The 19,573-nt window shown below is 49.7% G+C and overlaps 1 protein-coding gene across 2 annotated transcripts in view; it reads left to right on the forward strand.

The window, feature by feature from the left end:
• Positions 1 to 4,231: 4,231 nt before the first annotated feature.
• Positions 4,232 to 19,573, forward strand: part of A2ML1 (alpha-2-macroglobulin like 1) — a 90,699-nt gene continuing 75,357 nt past the window's right edge. The window contains exons 1-3 of one of the 2 annotated variants that reach the window (XM_019516051.1): positions 4,232 to 4,396; positions 17,416 to 17,654; positions 18,033 to 18,216. In XM_019516051.1, coding sequence (XP_019371596.1) covers positions 17,590 to 17,654; positions 18,033 to 18,216 — 249 coding nt within the window. In that variant the 5' untranslated portion in view covers positions 4,232 to 4,396; positions 17,416 to 17,589. Of the gene's footprint in view, positions 4,397 to 11,134; positions 11,352 to 17,415; positions 17,655 to 18,032; positions 18,217 to 19,573 lie in introns of those variants that run through there. The other variant, XM_019516052.1, reaches the window with a different exon arrangement.

Genomic DNA, 19,573 nt, shown 5'->3' on the forward strand with positions numbered 1-19,573 from the left:
TGCCCCCTACACCCCCTCCCCTGTTCCACACACTGGGGGTGGGAGGCACCAGCAGGGCCAGGGGACTGTTTTCTACTTAAACTATTTACTGGGTCGGGACTGGCCACTGATGTTTACAAATGCGTCCTGGTACAAAAAGGGTTTCATAGTTTCTAGGGTCAGAAGAGACCTGAGCAGATCATCAAGTCCGACCCCCTGCCATGGCAGGAAAGAGTACTGGGGTCAAACAACCCTGGCAAGGGGGTCTACTGCACTAGAACATGTTAATAACAAACAAGTTTAGTCTCCCCTCATCCTCATGTCCCTCTGCCTTTGTCCCTTGGCTATTATCATGATGTAAACAGAGCTCTCAGATGGGTCTCTGGTTATGGGACAGACCCACGCCTTGGTATAAATGATGCTTGATTTCCCTTCGGACGGGTAGTGTTTGTCTGCTGGCTGCAGAACAGGAGCCCTTGTTAAAAACAGAGCTGTGTAGTGTAATGGGGGCCTTGGGTGGGGTAGTGGGGAGCAGTTTTGTTTAGCACAGGCTCTGGAAAACCTCTGTGTAATCTGGCTGGCCCTATGTTCCCAGCTGTGTGTGATGTAAACAGGCAGCTGTGCTTCCACCATGGTTTTTTCTTCTCTTGATTTCTGTCCCTCCAGTGCCTTTGGCCCTGTCCCTCCTTGATCACTTCTCTGGATCACCTTGTCCTCAGATGCTCAGACAGAAGTGACAATTTTTGCCTGATCTGGCCGCAGAAAGCAGTTGATAGCTGTGACCAAACACAAGTGCATGGCTGCAGACAGCTTAAAAATGGCCAATCAAGTGAAAATCTGAACCCTCATTGCATGAGGGGTCAGATGAAAAGGTTTCAAAACAGTTTCTTCTGTAATTTGTCTGTGCTGCCTCCCAGTCTGTCACTTTTCAGAATGGGGGGGGGAAAGGGAGCAGAGGAGTTTAGTCCGGGGGGTTTTCAGCCCCTGCTGGAGGGTGGGGTGGGTGTATTAGAGCCCCCCCCCCGAGGTTGAAGCCCCATCCTCAAGTGCTAGCTGGGGAACCCCTGGGACAGGGGTGGGCAAATTGGCAGATCTGACCAGTGGGCAGACTCCATTTCCCAGCAATCCCTGCCCATGCTGCTGCAGCCAGTTTCCAGGGAGACCCCAGCAGTGGTAGGGCTGTGATAGCATAGGCCTGGGGTTTCCATGGAGACTGGCCCCAATAATGCTGGCAGGGTATGAGGCTAGGCAGGGAGCTGCTCCAGGGTTAGGGCTATGATCATGTGGCAGTGACATGATCTGGAGCCAGGTCAGAGCTGCAATCTGCTGCCAGCACGCCCCTGCCCAGGATGTGTGGGCAGCAGATCGTAGTTCTGCCCCAACTCTGGACCCCCCTGCCTGCTGCAAGATCCTGGGCCCAGAGCAGCTCCCCGCCCAGCTGTGCACCCTGCCAGCACTGCTGGGGCCACTCTCCATGGAAACCCTGGCCCTGCACTGTCACTGCCTCGCTGCTGCTAGGATTTCCGTGGAAACCAGTCACAGAGATGCAGGCAGGGACTGCTGGGAAGTGGAATCCGACGTAGGCCCACTTTGCCCATGCCTAACCTAGCACAAGCTCCCGTTCTGCCCTCCCATTCTGAAAACTGCAGCCTAGCAGGGACCAGGGGCTGTTGCTATGGGAAACTGGCTGCAGGCTTGCTAGATTCCCTTCCCCTCTGGAACCAACAGCGAACTTCTGTTTGATCCAGGAGATCTAGTAGCTCAGAACACTTCCTACAAAGTGTTCTCAGTTACGATGGGGAGCTGCACTTCTGTCTGCACCCTTAGTTGCTCAGTGTGCGACTCTGTTGGCAGGTATCACGAGGAAGCCCTGTCTGCTGCTTCATTCAAGGGCCATAGTTAGAACTGTTATATTCTCCCTCAAGCTCTGCAATTTCCTTGTTACATGACTTTAGGCAAATTTCTTAACTGCTGCTGTCTGTTTATATATGTGGTTGTAGGGAGAAGGTTAATATTATGGCTAAGTAGAGAGAGTCAAAAAGCCTGAGGCTGAATCAGTTCAATCTTCACAGGTTAATCTAAACTGCTTAAATTGAAACAATAAGCAAGTGAACATTCACTTTTCATTCCAGAAATGCATCCACATTCCTACAGTGGCTCAGTGCACATAAATTGCTTTGAAAAAGGCTGAAACTGGTTTAAGATAAACCTGGATGCATGTAGTATCAGATTTAACTGATTTAGGTTAAATCAGTTTATTGAACATCTGTCCCAGATCCCTTCCAGATTCAAGTTAACTCAGTCTCCCACCATCCCAGAATGCTTTGCAATACAACACTCTCCCTCCTCCCCCCCACACACAGGGTGGGCAGGTTAGTCTTGCCCCAAGCTGGCAGGACAGTGTGTTCTGGTGCCCACCCTGCTTCTGGCCTGAGCCACTGCAGGCATTTGGCTGCCCCCTGCCCCACTGCTGTCGGCTTCATCGTGTCAGGGGGCCCCAAAACTGTATCTTGCAGGGGGTTCCAAAAAAATTGTGGGCTGGCCCTGGCTGGAGGAGCCCATGTGGTGGGGGCTAAAGGAGCTGCACACCACTTGTGCTCCCTGGGACGTGGGGAGGCTGCATGCCACCGATGCAGTGTAGGGCTGGCCCTGCAGCGAACTGCCTGCACAGTGTGTGACCCAGGGGTCACATGCCAGTACCCCAACCTCATTCAAGTTGGTCAACCCTGTTCCAGAGCATGTATCAGCTAAGTGTGTAATCAATAGATCTAGTGCCTAGAAGCCTTGATAAGGCAATCACCTAGTTTGAGCTTATCCTTTCCCTCGAAGGTGGGCCAGCATCATTCCCCCTCCATTTTACAAGTTTGCTTAAGACAATAGGAAAGGAGTGACCTCGCTAGCCGTGGAGCTCAGGCCACTAGCATTCCAGGTCTCTAGGTTTGACTCTCGTGGCTTGGCAGGTAAAGTGCCCGAATGCATTTTTCTTTCCTCTTTCTATTGTTAGCATGGATGCATTGGATCTGAGGGAAGGGGGCCTCCCTTCTCACTGCTCCATTGCTGCAGCCAGTACCGACTGAGAAGACATGGTGCCTCCCTAGTGAGTCACTGGGTCCTGTTTCAGCATGCTGGGGTCTCAAACGCAGGAACTGACTGGCAGGGAAGAATGCCCCTCATTGCAATCATTGTGTTTGCTCCCTGCAGTCTGAGGCTACATACCCTCATCCTCATCCCTCTGAAATAGCCAATATGCATTGAAAACAGTTGAGAAAGGGAGCTGGGAATATCAGTGAAAAGCAGCTGCCTACCAGTCATGGGACTGCCGGCTGACACCAGCAGTGTTTGAAACAGGAGAAGAACAGAGGCCCAGTGGAGAGAGGGAAGAGAAGAGGGTTTTTGCAGCAGTTAGGTTTGGAATTTGAGTGCCTGGGCGTGTACAGATTTCAGGAATAACCCCCACATCAACCCTGATTTCATCAGTGCCCTGGAGCTACATAGGGATGGGCCAAGCTTTCTGGGGGCTGGGAGAGCTTCAAGAAATAGCATTCAGCCCTAAGATGCAGAGGCTCAGGAGGGGGCTGCCTCTTCCCAACCACAGCTAAACCCTGTGGTGGGGAGGTGTTGCTTTGCTGCAGAGTGGGCCTTAAAGGGAGTACTTTTCTCTGAAAGGAGGAACATGGCCCTGCTTAGCATAAGGCCGCCCTGCCTTGCAAGTGGCCAAATGCCAAAGCAGGTACTGAAAACCTGCCCTTCATTTCAGGATTTTAGCTCCTGCTCAATTTGAACCGCCCCTGTGGGTTTGATAGGGGAGGAGTGGGGCGGCATTATTCCTCCTCTCCTGGGACGCTGTGCACTAGCATGGGGCTGGGTTCCTTCCAGCCCAAGGTGGCAGCTGTTCAGTTACTGTTCATGTATATTGCTGTCAGCCCTGGGCACAGACCAGGCCCTTGTTGTGCCAGGGGCTGTACAAGCACAACACAATAGAGAGCTCACAGTCCAAGCTGGTAAACAAGGGCTGGATGCAGACTGGTGGGGGGAAGGCCTGCGAGGGAGTAACAGGTTATGACTGGCCAGTATGTCAGGCAGTAGGCAGCACTGCAGTCCAGCGCTTCTCCTACACCCACTGCACAAAGTGCTTGGGTGCAGGGGGAAGAGAGGGGAAGGCCTCTTGCAAAGAAAGGGGCAGGGCTCTGTGAATTGGCCAGCCTGTCTCCTTCCTGCCAGTACACCTCCTTCCTTCTCCCTTCTGTCATCCTCCCCTGGAGCCAGCTTGTACGTGGCAGGGGGAGGATACACATGCTATTTCCTTGGATAGGAAGGGCTGTGGTCCTCTGTCTTTAGCAGCTGATGATGCCTCCCCTCCTCTCCAGTTACCTGTGAGACTGTCAGTAGAAGCCAGACCCGCTGTCACCTCTCTGTGGTAGGGAACACGTCTGCCTGGCCCTGTGCCACCGAAAACATTGGCACCAGCATGACGGATGTGGTCATGGGAACTTTGCCTTGTGACTGTCCAGACAAGGCTGGTTCAGAAGGCAGCCCTGAGCCTATAGCAGTAATACTTGTGGTCAAGTGCCACCTGGCATGGAGCAGAGCCACCCCCCGCTGCCAGGGAGACCTGTGGGCATGAGAACTGCATTCCCTGGGGAACGCAGACATCCCATACTTTCTTACAACATGGTATTCTCTTCTTCCTGCTTAACAGAGGACCCTTCCCTCTCCTCTCCCAACTCACCAGTAGCCCCATGCATGCATCCCCCATTCCTTGTGCCTCGAGATGAGGGGAGTTTGCCTTGGGCCGGGTGGAGAAGTCTGCTGGAGTCTGCCCTGAGTCAAGAAAGGGGTTTGCCCGATTCCACAGGGAGGGTCCTCTCCTCCCATCAGCTTCCAAGGGCAGAGAAGCACTGGGATCTTGCAGGATCAGGCCCCTGGATCTGCTGACAGGGAGGGAGAGAAGAGCGTGTGCTCTCAAAGCAGCCAAGCCATGCAGAATTACATCAGCACAGCCACTGACTTTTAATTAGATTTCCATCTCTTCCCCTTTGCCGGAGCGGTGGGCGTTTCTCCTCCCCACGTTCTGCATCCCTGGCAGCAGAGCGCACTGTGGTGCATTGTTTTGCTCATGTGGAATTGGCAAGGAGGTCAGAATTTCCTTTCACCCTGGTGTGAGCGAGTGTGCGTGTGTTTGCTTGGTTGCCTGGAGGAGTTTGGTGTCTCTTAATGATAGGTTTTCATCTGTATCCTTGAATAGACGGACCCCTTGGGAGCCAGGCAGGCCTGTGTGCAAGGGCTTGGGCTGGTTGGCCTACGTGTGGAGGCCCGTAGCAGAGAACTGAGGGAATCAAATCTTGGTAGGGGAAGCTCGTCATGCGCGAGTTCATCCAGTCTCTCCCACAACTCGGTCTCCCCACAGCCCTCCCTCAGCCACTTAACAAGTGTATGCTCCCCATGTAACCCTGCTGGCTCTTTGAAACCAGCCCCTGCCCTCTCCGCTGTGTTAGGCCCACAGCAGCATAACCCCTCCTTGCTCCTCAGCTGCGATCCCTGCAATCCTTGCGGTTACAGAGCGGTGGTGAGGCTGCTGGAGGAAGGGGAAAGATATTGCAGAACTTCTCTGCCCCCGCTTGCATTCTCCTGTTGTCGTTCCAAGTGCCTGCGTTGCAGCAGCCGAGAGCACCCCTGGTTTTAAAAGCAGCCTCAAGTTACGCTGGCCCAGCCCCAGACACCAAAGGCCTGACAGTGAGAGGCAAGAAGCATCTTCTTGGCTTCAGCTGGAGTAGCGGGCGCTCAGCCCTTCTGCGTCTCAGAGCTGAGAGTGCCACAGCCAGAGGCCTCCCCCGAGCAAGCCAGCAGTTGCTTGGAGACATAAGCTGGAGGCCTTGCTCCAGCCTGCAAATTGATTGGAATCTATGAGATATAAACAAGGCTCTCACCGCCACATCTTCAGGGGCCAAATTTTTTTTCCAGGGGCAAACCAGCTATTTTCAGTGCAGTCACACCAGGGAGGATTTGGGACCCCCCAATCTTGCCAAAATGGAAAGCTGATTGCATTTTCCTGGGCCTGTGTCTCCCCCTGCTGGCCTTCAGCTATAATGGCCATGCATTTGCATTTTCACAGACCTGCATTTTACATGTTGCCTTTTATACACATACCCTTTTGTCCTGCAACGTGCTGGAGATCTGGCAGTTGGAGTAGATGCGATTAATCGAGTTTGCTCTGCATGTGAGCTAGCGTGCACTGTGCTGCGCCGCATGAAGTTGTATAAGTGGCAAAACTGTGCGTCAGTGCGCAGAAAATGGTGGCAGTGCGCTTTTGAACTAAAACACCTCTGATGTGTTTTAGTTCCAAAGCACGCCACTGCCATTTTCTCAGCGCTGACGCGCAGGTCACTACTTATACAACTGCATGCGCCGCAGCACCGGATACTTTTAGAAGCACCCGGTTCTGCGGTGCAAATGTGTACAAATGCCCTATTCTACCCAGGAGAGCGCACAAACACCAACAGACCTCCGTGTCCCTGAAGAAGGGTATTTGTGCCTGGAAGCTTGCAAAGAACAAATTTTCCAACTGTTTAGTTGGTATAATAAAAGATATCACATCTATCCAGAGAACCTTGTCTGCCTTTGCTTTCCTCACCTTTCAGCTGGTCATCTGGAATCTGCTGTTCCTTGCACAACTGTATTTTCCGGCCCAAAAATAGATTTTGAAAGCAGGAATTTGGTGCTTGACATGAGCACACAGGGCTCTGGTCTAAAGCATTTAAAAAAAATCAAAATCTGAAGTTAAGCAGAACAGAACATCCCAAAAGCCACTAGAAATTGTATTAGAGATTGGACAAAACCCAAAAAAACAAACCCAGAAAAGGTGTCCTGAGGGCGCAGAGCCTAAACACCGCATTGAAATTGGCTGTTGACAACAGCAACATGGATTTCATTGCATTTTAATTAAAATTGAAAGAAAAATGGATTGAAAATGCTTCATTTTCCAAAAGCCGAAAGGATATCTGTATGGCATGTTTAATATTTTTATTTGTAATAGTTCAAGGAAAATATTTAATAATAGGCAATCATTATAATGGCATATGACATAGCCATTGATGCAGGTTTTTTGGGGGAGTTAGAAAGGAAAGTGATGACAGCCAAAGGCTGGATGCTTATGATTTCCAGTGTTTAAATATCAATTATTTCTGTTATTTTTACCTTGCTACCTTCCAAATAGACACAGCAGGTGCATCCAGATAAGCGCACACGTGCAGTTTGTGGCATCACAGGCCCATCTGAGTTGCCGCAAACCGCACACGTTTCATATGCAGGCATTTGTTGCACTGTAGCACAGTGGGTTTTTTGATACCAGGAGATCCTGGTATCAAAAAAAAAAACAACCTGTGTCAGAAAAAAGCGGAGTGGCACATGTGGCAGCAGTGTGCACTGCCTGAAACTGAAGCCTGGCTGGCCAGAGCCACACTCCGGCTGCCGGTCAGGCTCCGCGCTCCTGCATCGCTGCAGCTTGAATCCTGAGAGGCCTCCAGGACCCCAGGTAAAGCTGCTGGGACCAGCCCAGATGCTGGCCCCAGCCCCCCTTGCCCCACCCAGGGCATCTTGCCATGTGCCAGAGTGCACATTCAGGGGTATTCCCCAGGGACAACCAGCAGTGGCACAAAGATGTGCTGCTGCTATTTGTCCCTGGGGAATGCACATTCCTGTTCATGGGGACGCACCCAGCAGCAGCAACTAACATTTATATTCCAAGTATGCAAGGTGAAATCATTTGAGTCATTTAGAATATTTTAGAGTGTTTTTTTAAGTCATTAATTTAAATCAGGTTGTGCCTTGTACAAGAAATGTGAAAAAGCAAGCCATTAGGAATAGACAAAAAGGACCATCATGTGAACTAATTTTTGAGTGCCATGGCTAGTGTATGTACATTGTACTAATAGACATTTCTGCCTATATTAGTTTTGTAAAATTCAAGTAACAAAATATTGGAAACAAGGGCCACAAGTAGGCAAACATTACACAGGTACATATATTTACTCACGTCAGTAGTCCCATTGCCTGTGATGGGGCTAGCATGCATGAGTAGTGGGAAGCACACGTGTGTTTGCAGCATCAGAAGCTAACATTGAATTTATTAACTTTCATTAGTGCCTGCCTATAGGAATAAGTAATGTTGGCTCTGGCTAAATCTGACATGTTGCATTAAGAAATCTGTATTTGGGATGTGCTACCTAGAATCCCCTTTAAGGATATTTGCATGGACTTCTACATTTTTCCCCTGGTCTTGTGTGTTTTATTTTTATCTTTCTGCCTAAAGTAATAACAATACTTAGCATTTATTGGGCTTATCACCCATCTGCTTGAAAGCCTGTTTCCTTAGTTACCACAAATCCAATTACAGAATAATCAGGAGGAGAGGGAAACAGCCAATACAAATTCAACAAATCTCTGATGTATCTTTTCCAGGCCTTATAGTATCATACTTTTAACATCTGATATCTCATAGCTCCAGCACTAGGAGCTAGTATGCAGGCTAGACCTACACTGGAAAGATTTTGGTACCAGAACACCCGAGACAAAAGGCTGGACGGAGAGGACTTTCACAGGAACCCAAAGGAATTAGATGTCTGAAGTCTGGGTCTTTCTGTTACTTCCCTGCAATGGTTCTTGTGAATTTATTGTAATTGTTGGGGGGAAGGGGATGAATTATACATTTGGGAGAGCGGGGCAGCCACTGAGCCTCTGTAGGAAGGGGGTTTAAGGCTGGAAGGGACATTGGGGGAGGGAGGAGGGATCTGGGTGGGAAGCAGGGGAGTGGGGAATGAGACAATGTTTCTTATTCTTACATGTGAACAGAAGTTGAGAAGGTTTGGAAGCACAGTTGGGATTGACTGATTGCTCTTATGAGTGATAGGCAGGGAAGCAGGATTTGGGTGGGGGGTGGAGTTTTCAAGTTCTTGGGTGTTATTTGGGAAGCCTGCTGTTGTTTCTTACCTGGGGGTTGTTTGCAATTATTGTAAGCCTCCCTGAGCCTTTCTGGAGAGAGAAGGATATAAATCTGAATAATAATAAAATAACACCACCATCAATAAGAGCCATCCCAGCAAGCCCTACAAGAGGAGATGTGACTTAGCCTGACAGTTGAGTTTTTACCAGTTCCCTGCACAAAATGTTGTAATTGGCAAAACCGCTTCCTTGCCAGTGTAACCATGACTGTGCTAGGGCTCTGGCCCATATAAAAATGTTGTAAAGAATCATATTCCTAACTCACATTATTAGGCAAGGCAAAATTCCAAATGTTGACCTGGTGAAGTGAATGAAAGTCACGTTTCTTTGGAAAGTGATGAGTCTCCCCTTCCTGCTGTAATGAATGCTTTTCCTAGTACTGCAAAGTGGTTGGATCTTGATCCAGTTACTCTTCCAGGACTCAATATAGGCCTATCTTGATGTGGCTGATTTTAGGGAGGTACCCTCATGTGTGAGTGAAGGAAGAAGTAGCCCAGTGTGCAGGATTTTAACCTGAAACCCTGGAGACCTTGGCTCACTGCCTTGTTCTGCCAACATCTCCCTGTGTATCCTTGAGCAAATTACTTACACTACCCCGGGCATCAGTTCTTCCTCCAGCCTTCATAGCCTCACAGGGAGACTGCCAGGATAACCGCACTGCAAAATGTTTGCTTTTGGGCTGACTTGTTCCAGATATTTTCTTTCCAGAAAGCTGGAGCAAAGACATTTTTGATCCCCTAGGGTATACGTTTCTGGGAGCCCTCTTCCCACTCAACGGTTCTACAGCTGAAGTGAGTGAAAATTAGAAAGCTGAAAATGCCTCTCTCTCTAATGGTCAGAGATACCCATATTAATTGAGAGGGGTGCATGTTATGCTGTAACAAAAGATCACATCAGAATGCAGCTGCACAAGGGGGCAGAGTTAAGGTGAAAGACAGCCCAGAGGGCAGTGCTAGAGGAGCTGAGCAGTAAGTAGCAGCAGACAAAGGAATGGCTGTTTCTTGCTGAGAGAATCCTCTCTGCAGCTTCTGTCATCTCAACGTGGAAAAGACACAGGCAAATTAACTCACTTGGCCTGAGTTCTGTGCAAGACAAACCTAAGAGCCGTACAGGTGACCAAAGCAGATTCCTGGTTAAAAACCGAGTGAATGCCGCAAACACCTAGCAAGCAAATACCCAGCTCTACTATCTAGGGATTGCTCACTCAGCAGCCTGCTCTGGGGTGGAACAAGGCAGATGCTGTGCCTAAATAACATTGGCCACCATGTTATGACAGGAGCTGGAGAAACGAGTTCCCAGATAAATGGATCATGGGCTAATTTTTCTGCAGTTCAGTGGAGGCCTGACCATGCTGCCTGAGATGGAGCAATCCACATTATACTCAACAAGGCCATTGCTCGAAAATGTTGAGGTTACAAAGCACTCAGAAAATCAGAACTGCCAAAATTAAGCTGCTTGTACAACCTTAATTTGGGGTCTTTGCACGTGTACATTATGAGGTAGTCTGCCTCATTACTCTTCCCACCACACCAGGGCCTCATTCAGCGCACAGGGTGGAAGGCTCTTAATGAGCAGTGAGTCGCTATCTTGGTTTCCCCTCATTGTTTGCATTACTCAAACCCTGCACTGAGGGGAGAACTTAAATTTCTCTGGAGCTTTTCTGTGGTGCTCCTACTGTGTTTGAACACTTTGCAAGCATCAAACATCCATTCATTTTCACAGCATCCTGGCAAGATGAGAGACTAGGCTAACATTGTATTTTCTGTAACCCAGTTGCGTTCCCCTCCTCACCCCCATCCCTCTTATATTAGTTGCTTGCTCAGGTGCTTGGTATTTCCCTACTGGCTTTGTCATCTTTTTGGTTCATAACTCTTAACATCTACTAATAAAATTCAATTTGTTCCCATTTCACAGATGGGATTGGGGCACCAAGAAGTTCAGTCAAAAGAATACACTAATTTTGTGTACCCAATTTGGGTTGCCTAGAACAGGGGTAGCCCGCTTGCAGTCCCAGTGCCACAAGTGGTATGGGTATGCAGCAGATTGGGGAGGGAGCAGAAAGCAAAGCAGCAGATTGGACAGGGGAAGGGGATTGGAGGGGTGCTCGAGGAAGGTGAGGGGCTGACTTGTGGCACGCTTGCCAAAAAGGTTGTCCCCCACTGCCCTGCAGCATGATTCTTTGGCACATTTCACACTGTACAGCACTCTCCATCTGTTCAAAAAGCAGCAGTTCAGTTGCAGCTATGGGCACACAGGACTTCTGCAGACCAGACAGCAAGATCTTAATTTGGGCATCCAGAGAAACAGTGGACACCTGTAATGAGCTTGGTTTGAGAGATTTGTTCAGCTTCATCACACCACACAGGATATCTGAGGTAAGGCAGGGACGGATGTGAGTTCTCTAGGTCAGTGTTTCTCAAAAGTGGGTTGCAAGAATATTTGAGAGGGTTGCGAGCAAACTTTAAAATGGATCAACAGACTTTAAAAAATGGATTTTCCTTTTAAGGAGAAAAATGTGGGAAACCAGGGTTTTTCCATTGCAGGTTGGAGCCCCACACATACCCCACCCTGTCCCACACACCCACCCTCTGCCCCACATATTGTGGAGCTGGGGGCAGGGGCACTGGGTCAGGAGTGAGGGGCACTGGGTCGGGACTGGCCATCAATGTTTACAAATGGGTTCTGGTACATAAAAGGTTGAGAACCACTGCTCTAGGTCACTATGAAGCTGGTCTAACCATGAACGTGTCCTCTCTCTTCTTACAGTTGTGCTTTTGGCCTCCTTCCAGTTTCTGCAACAAACAAGGCCAGCGTTTTGCTAGCAGCATCATTCAATAGCAGCCTTAGTGCATCCCCAGAGCAGGATAGAAAAAATAGCATGAGACAGGTGAATTAAAGACAGTCTTATGTATGGATCCAAGGGGAACAAAATCCAGTTTTCCAGAGTTAGTATTGCCTGTGTATTCCCTAACTCTCAAGGGTGTGATGCAGAAGACTTCTTCTTTCCAAGATTTTGGCTGCAACTTCCTAGATTTGAAAAAAAGTAAAACTGAAAAACAGAAATTCTCTTATGCGGTATCGTATGGATATGGACATGAGTCACCAGGAAGGTTGGAAGCCATCATGCACAGGCTGCTGCCATGTGAGCTAGCCAAATAACTTACAGCAGCAGCACTTGGCTGTTATCCATATAAGGGTCAGCCATAGAGAGGAAGGAAGCACTTACTTTGCCAGGGCTGTCACAGTTATTTGCTGATAGCAGACCAACAGTGAGGTGTGGGGATCTGGAGCTCCATTCCAGGCTTGAAGATAACCTCAACTAAAACCTGCCATCTTCTACCCATTTTCCTCAATCTGAACTCTTTCTGCTCCATCCCTTCCAACTTGTCCTGCTCCAAGTCCACTGACTCCTTGTTTCTGTCCCATTTTCCTCCTCTTCAAGACTATCCCAGCTTCTACTAGTCAGTTTTCTGACCCTTGTATATGTACATCTTCCCTACTGCCTATAAGGGGCAAAACAACTGGTTTTGGGCAAACAGTCTGACAGCCAAGTATCACATACATTACCAGCAAGGAGGTGGGGGACGAGGTGTTTGCCTGCTCTTCATTTCCAATGACGCACAGGGCTGTGAGAAAGCCTGGATGGGGCAGGCCTCAGGTAACCCAAATAGTTCTGGTTCTGGTTTTCAGAAGTTCAAATACACACGGCCTCCTGACTCCCTGTAGAGCTACCCATGCTTTGCAGCATCTCACAGCTGCTATCCACCTGGAACTGTGCCTCATCACCTCTTTCCCGCCCCCTTCCCTATCCAGGGGCTATCTGCTGTGCACCTTCTCTGTGGGCCCCAGACTCTGTAGCAGAAAGACAATGACTGACTGGGCTTGATGAGCCTACATCTTATGCACCACTAGAGATATGTAGAGCTGAAAGTCACCAGCCTCTTGCATTTAAAAGGACTTGCAAGCCCCTAAGTCTCCTTCCCTCCAAGCAGGGTGAAGGGGGACCCTTCTCAGTGAGGAAGTAAGGTGCTATGCAGGTGCCTTAGAGCTGGCCATGACAATACGTACCTGTTCACCTCCAGAATATCATCAAGCAAAGGCGGCTGCAACCTCTTTGCTGCCCTGTCATGGATCTGTGCAAATGTTCCAGTGCATGGTCAGTAGTCTGTGGGCCCTTTCAGACTGGGAAATGCTTTGTGCAAGCTCTGAGTCTGTGGATCTCTCCTAGGTTAGCACGGGTCATTTTACTCTGGTTTGGGAGCTCCTGTGTAAAGGTCAGACTGGGCCTGCAGAAGGGACCTGGGACTTGGCTACCCACAACACCTTTGTTCTGCCTGGCCAGCTGGTGAGTTTTGCTTTGGGTAGGAACTGTTTTAGAAATAAATAATTCTCCTGTGGGAGGGCACAGTGGATTAAATGCACCCACACAAAATGGTTCAGGGACTCAAACTATTTCTCAGATGGCAAAAATACTGTAACAGGTCTGCTGGCCCTTGCGCTCCTCATCCATGTTCTCCATGTGATTTTGAGAAGCCATGGCTTCAGAGCAATACAGTTTGGCCTCTTCCAGTTTTGGCCCTTGGGGTGCACCTCATCCATCATTTCATAACTGCTGCAAGGGTGTGGGCCATGCCAGGAAGACAGCGTGCTCTCATCCCCTGCCATCCCAGTCTCGAGCTCCCCACACAACTCTGCCAGCAGACCCTAGTCCTGCCCTGCAGGCTCCAGACCTGGAATCCCCAAGCAAATCTGCCAAAACAGATCATATTGTTTATGCTGACTGCATTGTGGTGTGGCTCTTCTAAAGGAAGTGTTGGATATATTATTACTTAGGTTATTTAAACTAGGACTGAATATAGCCATGGAGAACAGGGAACAATTGTTCATAGGCCCCATGGGAGGGAAAGGATGTGACTTCATAAGTGGCTGCAATTTTTTTAGGAATCTGAGTGCCAAATCAATGTATACAACTTGGAGAAAAAAAAAAGGAAATTGCTTCAGTCAAACCTTCCAGGTATTTTACAGACAGTGCCAAGAATTTCAGAAGATACTTCTTGTGGGGACGAGAAATGAAACAGCGAGTGTCTAAAGAGAGATGATTCTTCATCATTAGGGCACCAATTACTGTCAGGACTTGCGGGTCAGAGGCAGGGATGACTCAGGAGGTGGGGGGCATAGGGGATGCAGCCCCCTCTTTTGGGGCACTGGTATAGAGGGATGGGATACTCAACTCAGAAGCCAAATGTCTGATAAAATCCGAAACTGAACTCCACTGCTGCACTGGAGTTAAATATCCCAGAGCATCCTAAAAAGCCATGGAAAGAGTTAAGATTTGACTTTTGGTTCAACAGCAGGGATGGGGAGGAGACTGGAGGTTCAACAGGGGACAAGCTGAGGTACTGTAAGGGGAGAGTGTGACACATGTTAGGCACAAGCACTCATGTGAACTGTGAGCATCATTCAGAACAGCTGCACCATAGCACCAGTGACAGCTGGGCCCTTACCAGCATAAACTGGCTCTGCCCATTCTCCAGGTGTACTCCAGAGTGCTGGAGCTCAGCTCTCATGTAGTAGATTGCAGCAGCAGCAGGTGCAGGCACTAGGCAGGTAACACCCTCCTCTATGAAGCTGCTGTCTTGGACAGGAATCACAGTGAGAATGCTGCTAACTGGCCACATCTCCATTTAACACAGAGACCCCAGACCCTACCCTGCTCTGGGCTTGGCTGCAATGCATTTGAAGTGATTCTTTTGCATGCAGCCAGCCACTGCAGACTTCTCCCCGACATAGTGCACCATAATATTTGCCCGAATTAATGCACTCAATTCTCTGGCGGGGTATCCTACAGTGTATTGCTCTACTGCTGGGCTCTCAGGACTCACGGTGAGACACCAGGAGAATCTTCCCAGCCCCTGCTCTCCTGCAGGTGAGGTTTGCTGAGAGGAGATGGGAGCTGAACAATACATAAGGTAGGGCTTTTATTTTGGAAAACCATTAGCGTCCCTCATGTTGTTGATCAGATGTGAGCAAATGTGTGGAAAAAGAAGCTTCCTGGTGACTGAGCCAAAGACCGCCCAGGTTTCCAAGGGTTTATGAGTGTTTGGGACTCGGCAGCTGTTTGTAGACATTGTGCTGCAAAAATATGCAAAAAATCCTCCGGAGAACCTGTGACCAGCCATAAGAGGATCTGCAGTGTATCAACCAAGGGGCCCACGGAGCACGTCAGTCTGAAACTTTCAACTCCCGGACTCTCGCAAACATCCTTCCTGCTGGTACGGTAGAAACATCAGCTTTCCCTGCATGCAGCACTCAAAGCCGTGTTTGGTTTTTTCCTCCTTAAGCTAAGCAAGCAATAAAACCTGACAGACCTTCGTTGCTATATCAGCTGTAGAAATAGGTCACTACTTGGAGCAATGGAAAACATTTCCCACCTGCTCTTGTCTCAACTCTATGCAAATGCTTTTGCAGTTTTCTCCTTGGACTGTCATTCCAGCCAGTACTTTCTCTTTTCGGAAAGAGTCAAGCATTGTGGGTTGAAGGATTTGGTGCTGTGTACGCAGTCCTGTTCCACTTTTTTATACTGCCCTTTCCTTTTCCACAGGGGCACGCCGGATTGCCTCTGAGAAGCTACATTCAATCCCTTGGCAAATGTGGAATCATCGCCAACAGGCAGAGGCAAGTTTTCCATGTTTGCTCCAGTGCACCAAACAAAACCCGTAGGCTAGGGTTGATTTTCCTTTGGAAGTTCAAGGGAAATCAGATAAGGAGGTGGTGACAGACAAAGCTCCTAAATAATAAATTGATCTCACTGCTTAGGCATTTTCCATGGAACATTTTTGTCCCATCATATCTCAAAACTGGCTTGTCTGGAAATTCCCAAGTTGCTGTATGCCATTTGGTTTTCTCTTGGGAAAACTAGTCTCTTTGTCAGGTTTCTGCCAGCTGTGCTACTTCCTAAGCCAGTGCTTCTCAACCTTTTTAGGCTCAATACACCTCTCAACAGACTCAAGGCACCCCTCAGTAGATCCAGGGCACCCCTTAGAAAATGCCAGCTCCTAGTTTTTACTTGTCTTCTGACTATAGAACAAGAAAAGAGTAATCCTTCTGTTGCAAAGAACTCAGAAGGCCACAGCAGGTCAGAATGTCTTTAAAGATTCCTGTTTGAAGTCTCTGAGTTTATCTTGTTAATCATGTCTGCACAGTTGAAAGGATCTCCAGGTACTCCAGGGTGCATTAGCACACTGACTGAGAATCATTGTCCTCACCAGTATGCCTTAGCTCTTGGGTGCAGGGGACACATTCAGAAGCTATAAGCAGCTAGCTGGGTCTTGTCTAAGCTAGCAAACCTCCTAGCTATACTAGCAAATGTACTGGAGCAACTCCATCAGGAACAACAGCTGTAGAACAAAAGCTGTTCTACAGGCAGAACCCAGGCCTTGTGACATCTAGGCTGGCACAGGTGTATATGTCTGCTCAGGGCAAAGTTAGATGACAAGGCGGTAAAAAAAAAAATCCTGCCTCTTGACTATGCTGCAGTTTTGGCACCCATTGCTCCCCCAGCGGAGTCAGGGCTGTTATGCCAGCAGAATTTGTTGTCTCGGGGCAGATCTGGTGTGTGAGCTCTCAGCAAGAGTCTTACTTTCTATGTTATATTTTGCGGTGACTGGTACCTGGGTGTCTAAGCAAGAGTTTTGGTTTGGTGCCTCCAGCAATGCCATAGCAAGCGGGGTGCGAGCAGGGCGACTGCCCTGGGTGCCGAAGCAAAGGGGTACCAACAGGTGCTACCCAGCTGAGGTGGGGCATGGGATGGAGCCATGAGCAGTTTGTTTGTTTTTTTGGGGGCGGGGGGGGGAGGCGGGGACAGGGGAAGGGCAGCTCCCGCCACTGCGTGCACTACTGGGCAAGCGTGGTGGGGACACGTGCCCCCAGATCTGTGTGCAGGACGAGGGTGGGCTGCCATTGCAGGCTTTTCCCCGGGCACCAAACTTGGTTGCTATGGCACTGGCCTCCGGCATTCTTTGCATCACTGGCTGAGGAGCTATAACTTGAGAGCCAGGAGGGTTTGTGTTTTCCTGTGGCAGGGGCTTTCAGTGCACTGGTGCAGGAAGTATTTGCAACATTGGCAGGAGGCTTGCGTTCCTTTCTGCCTCTGGACCAGGGGGAGAAACTGCCTTGTCCCTTTGTGTATGTAGAATTACTCTGCGTGTGTGTGTGTACACAGAAGAGTGCTTACTCTGTGACTCACACATTCACGCACTGGATGTACTCAGGCATTCGGCACTTGAATATTGCACATAACTGCTTTGATCCTGGCCGGATTTGCAGGGGGGTGGGAAGAGGGAAGAGCACTTGAATTCAAGTGACTTTTTCAGCATACCAGAGCCAGCTTCCTTCACAGGTCGTGCATGTCTCCTCCCTCTGTTCCCCACCCTGGTGCAGGCCCTGATTGGTGGACTGCATACCACCAGCAACTTGGCAAGGATATAAAACTGGTACCACAGTACCGAAGACAAGCAGCTCTCTGTCTGTGCTTCTTTCCCACCCTGAGTCCTGGAGCAGAGATGTCTGGGTAGCTCTGCTTGCAGTGGTGTTTTGTAGCAAGGCCCTGCAGTGATGTGGCTTCTTCTTGGTGCTTTGGCCCTCCTACTCCAATTGGCCACTACATACAATGCTGTCCCGTAAGTCACAGAGGGGAAGGGTTTTGTTCCAACTCCCGGATCCTGGAGAGGAGGAGGGAGAGGGCAGGTGTGAGGGAGGGAGAGAGGGAGGAGCAGGGCCATATGTAGGGGGTGAAGGGCATATGGTAGCCAGAGGCATTAACAATTGCTTTACACAGAGGCTTTCCACCCTTGCATGTGAGACTCAGCCAGTCTTACGTGAAAGGATGTAAAGCTTCTGTGTGCAGCAGTCCTGCATGCTCTCATGCTGCCAGTCAAGCTGGGCTGGTCCTCATGATGCACATTATCAGCCCATCTGAAAACCGGTCCCCTGACTGCAATAACGCACCTTTTTAAATCAACCCAACCTCCACTTAAGTTGTGTCCCTCTCCCCACAGGGGCTATGTGGTGGTGCTACCGGTACAGCTGACCTACCCTTCTACGGAGAGACTGTGCATGGACCTGGGAGCTGCGAAGGAGCTCCTGAAGCTCAGCATCACCCTGGAGACGAAGGTCAAGACCTACCAGCTGCTGGATGGGTTCACCTGGGATAAGAGACAGTTCAAGTGCTTCAGCTTCCCGGTAAGGATCAGGGAGGGTGCTGCAGGCAGGGCAGCTTCAGCAGTGAAGAAGACTTGATTCACAAAGACATTTAGTCAGATGCAGACATACTAGGGAAACTCCCTCACTGCTGCTGCTCCCATGGGGATGTGTCTGCTGGCATGACTGCACTGGCTGCATGACTGGGTACAAACCTTTGTGTTTACACATCCGTGTTTATGTCAGTGGTACTGAGAGCTCCTGGCCTGCTCTCCTGGGCCTGGAAGGGAGTATAGGAGCCAGAGGGAAAAGTGCAGGCAGGAGCAGGCAAGCAAATACTGGTCTCTTTTTACTAACTGGTACCCACCTACAGCAGCAGGGGAGGCAGCAAAGCAGGAGGCAGAAGATGAAAGTGGCTATGCAAATGGAAGGCTGATTACCTAGCACCACTTGGGGCCTTGGTGAGCTCTATAGGCCACCCCAAACACCAGGGGTGGCTGAGGCAGGTGGCAGTGGCCCAAGGCAGGGTATTTGTCCAGCTGGCAGAGGGGCTGGCCCTAGAAGAGCTGTTGCTCAGACTGCCTGCCTGCTGAGGCAGACCTTGCTGCCATCCACATTTGGAAGGTGCTCTGCCCCAGCTGAAGGGTAGAGGCAAATAAGCACCCATGTAGAAGGCCTACAGTAATTCTGCAGCCAGATGTGAGGTCTCACAATCTCATTGGAAGAGGGGTCAGGCACATCATAGCTTGCTGCTGGTTATGCTCTGCATATGCATAGTGTTCAGGCTCCTTGGGGGCCCTGTCTGTTTACTTCATGAATGCCATACCTAGAAAACATAAGTATGTGATTGCAGTGACCTGGTTGTACACCCTCACTCCCCACATGACTGTGGGAGCAGCAAAAAGGGCAGTCAATAATTTCCTTGTGTATACACATCTGTCCTGATGTCCAAGGCAGGGTCCATGTTCAGTTGCTGTAGGAACAGCACCTCTTAGATCTAGGCACTGGCTGGACCGACTGACCTCCATGATCTCTTGGGTCCTGGGAAACTGCAGGATCATCATTGCTGGTACAGCATGTCCCGATGGCAGCACCTGTATCCATGTGCACACAGTGCAGGGATGGATGCAGAGGACTGAGCATGGCAGGACTTCCCAACAAGTGCTGTAAAAGCTTTATAGCAGGGCTTGTTGACTGGGGGTACGCATACCCCCAGGGGTACTTAGGCCATAGGGGGTACATGTGGGTGGGGATGGAGCGTGCCCTGGGGTGCAACAATGGCGTCTCCCCTGGTGTGTTCCCACCGTTCCCCTCTTACCCAGGGGAGGGGGAGGAGCGCACCAGATGCCATTGGCCCCAAACATAACACTGCAGCACCTCCCCTGCCCCCTTCCCCCCC

This window comes from Gavialis gangeticus, unplaced genomic scaffold (genome assembly GCF_001723915.1).
Source record: "Gavialis gangeticus isolate Ggan-Ray unplaced genomic scaffold, GavGan_comp1, whole genome shotgun sequence".
NCBI classification, from domain to species: Eukaryota; Metazoa; Chordata; order Crocodylia; family Gavialidae; genus Gavialis; species Gavialis gangeticus.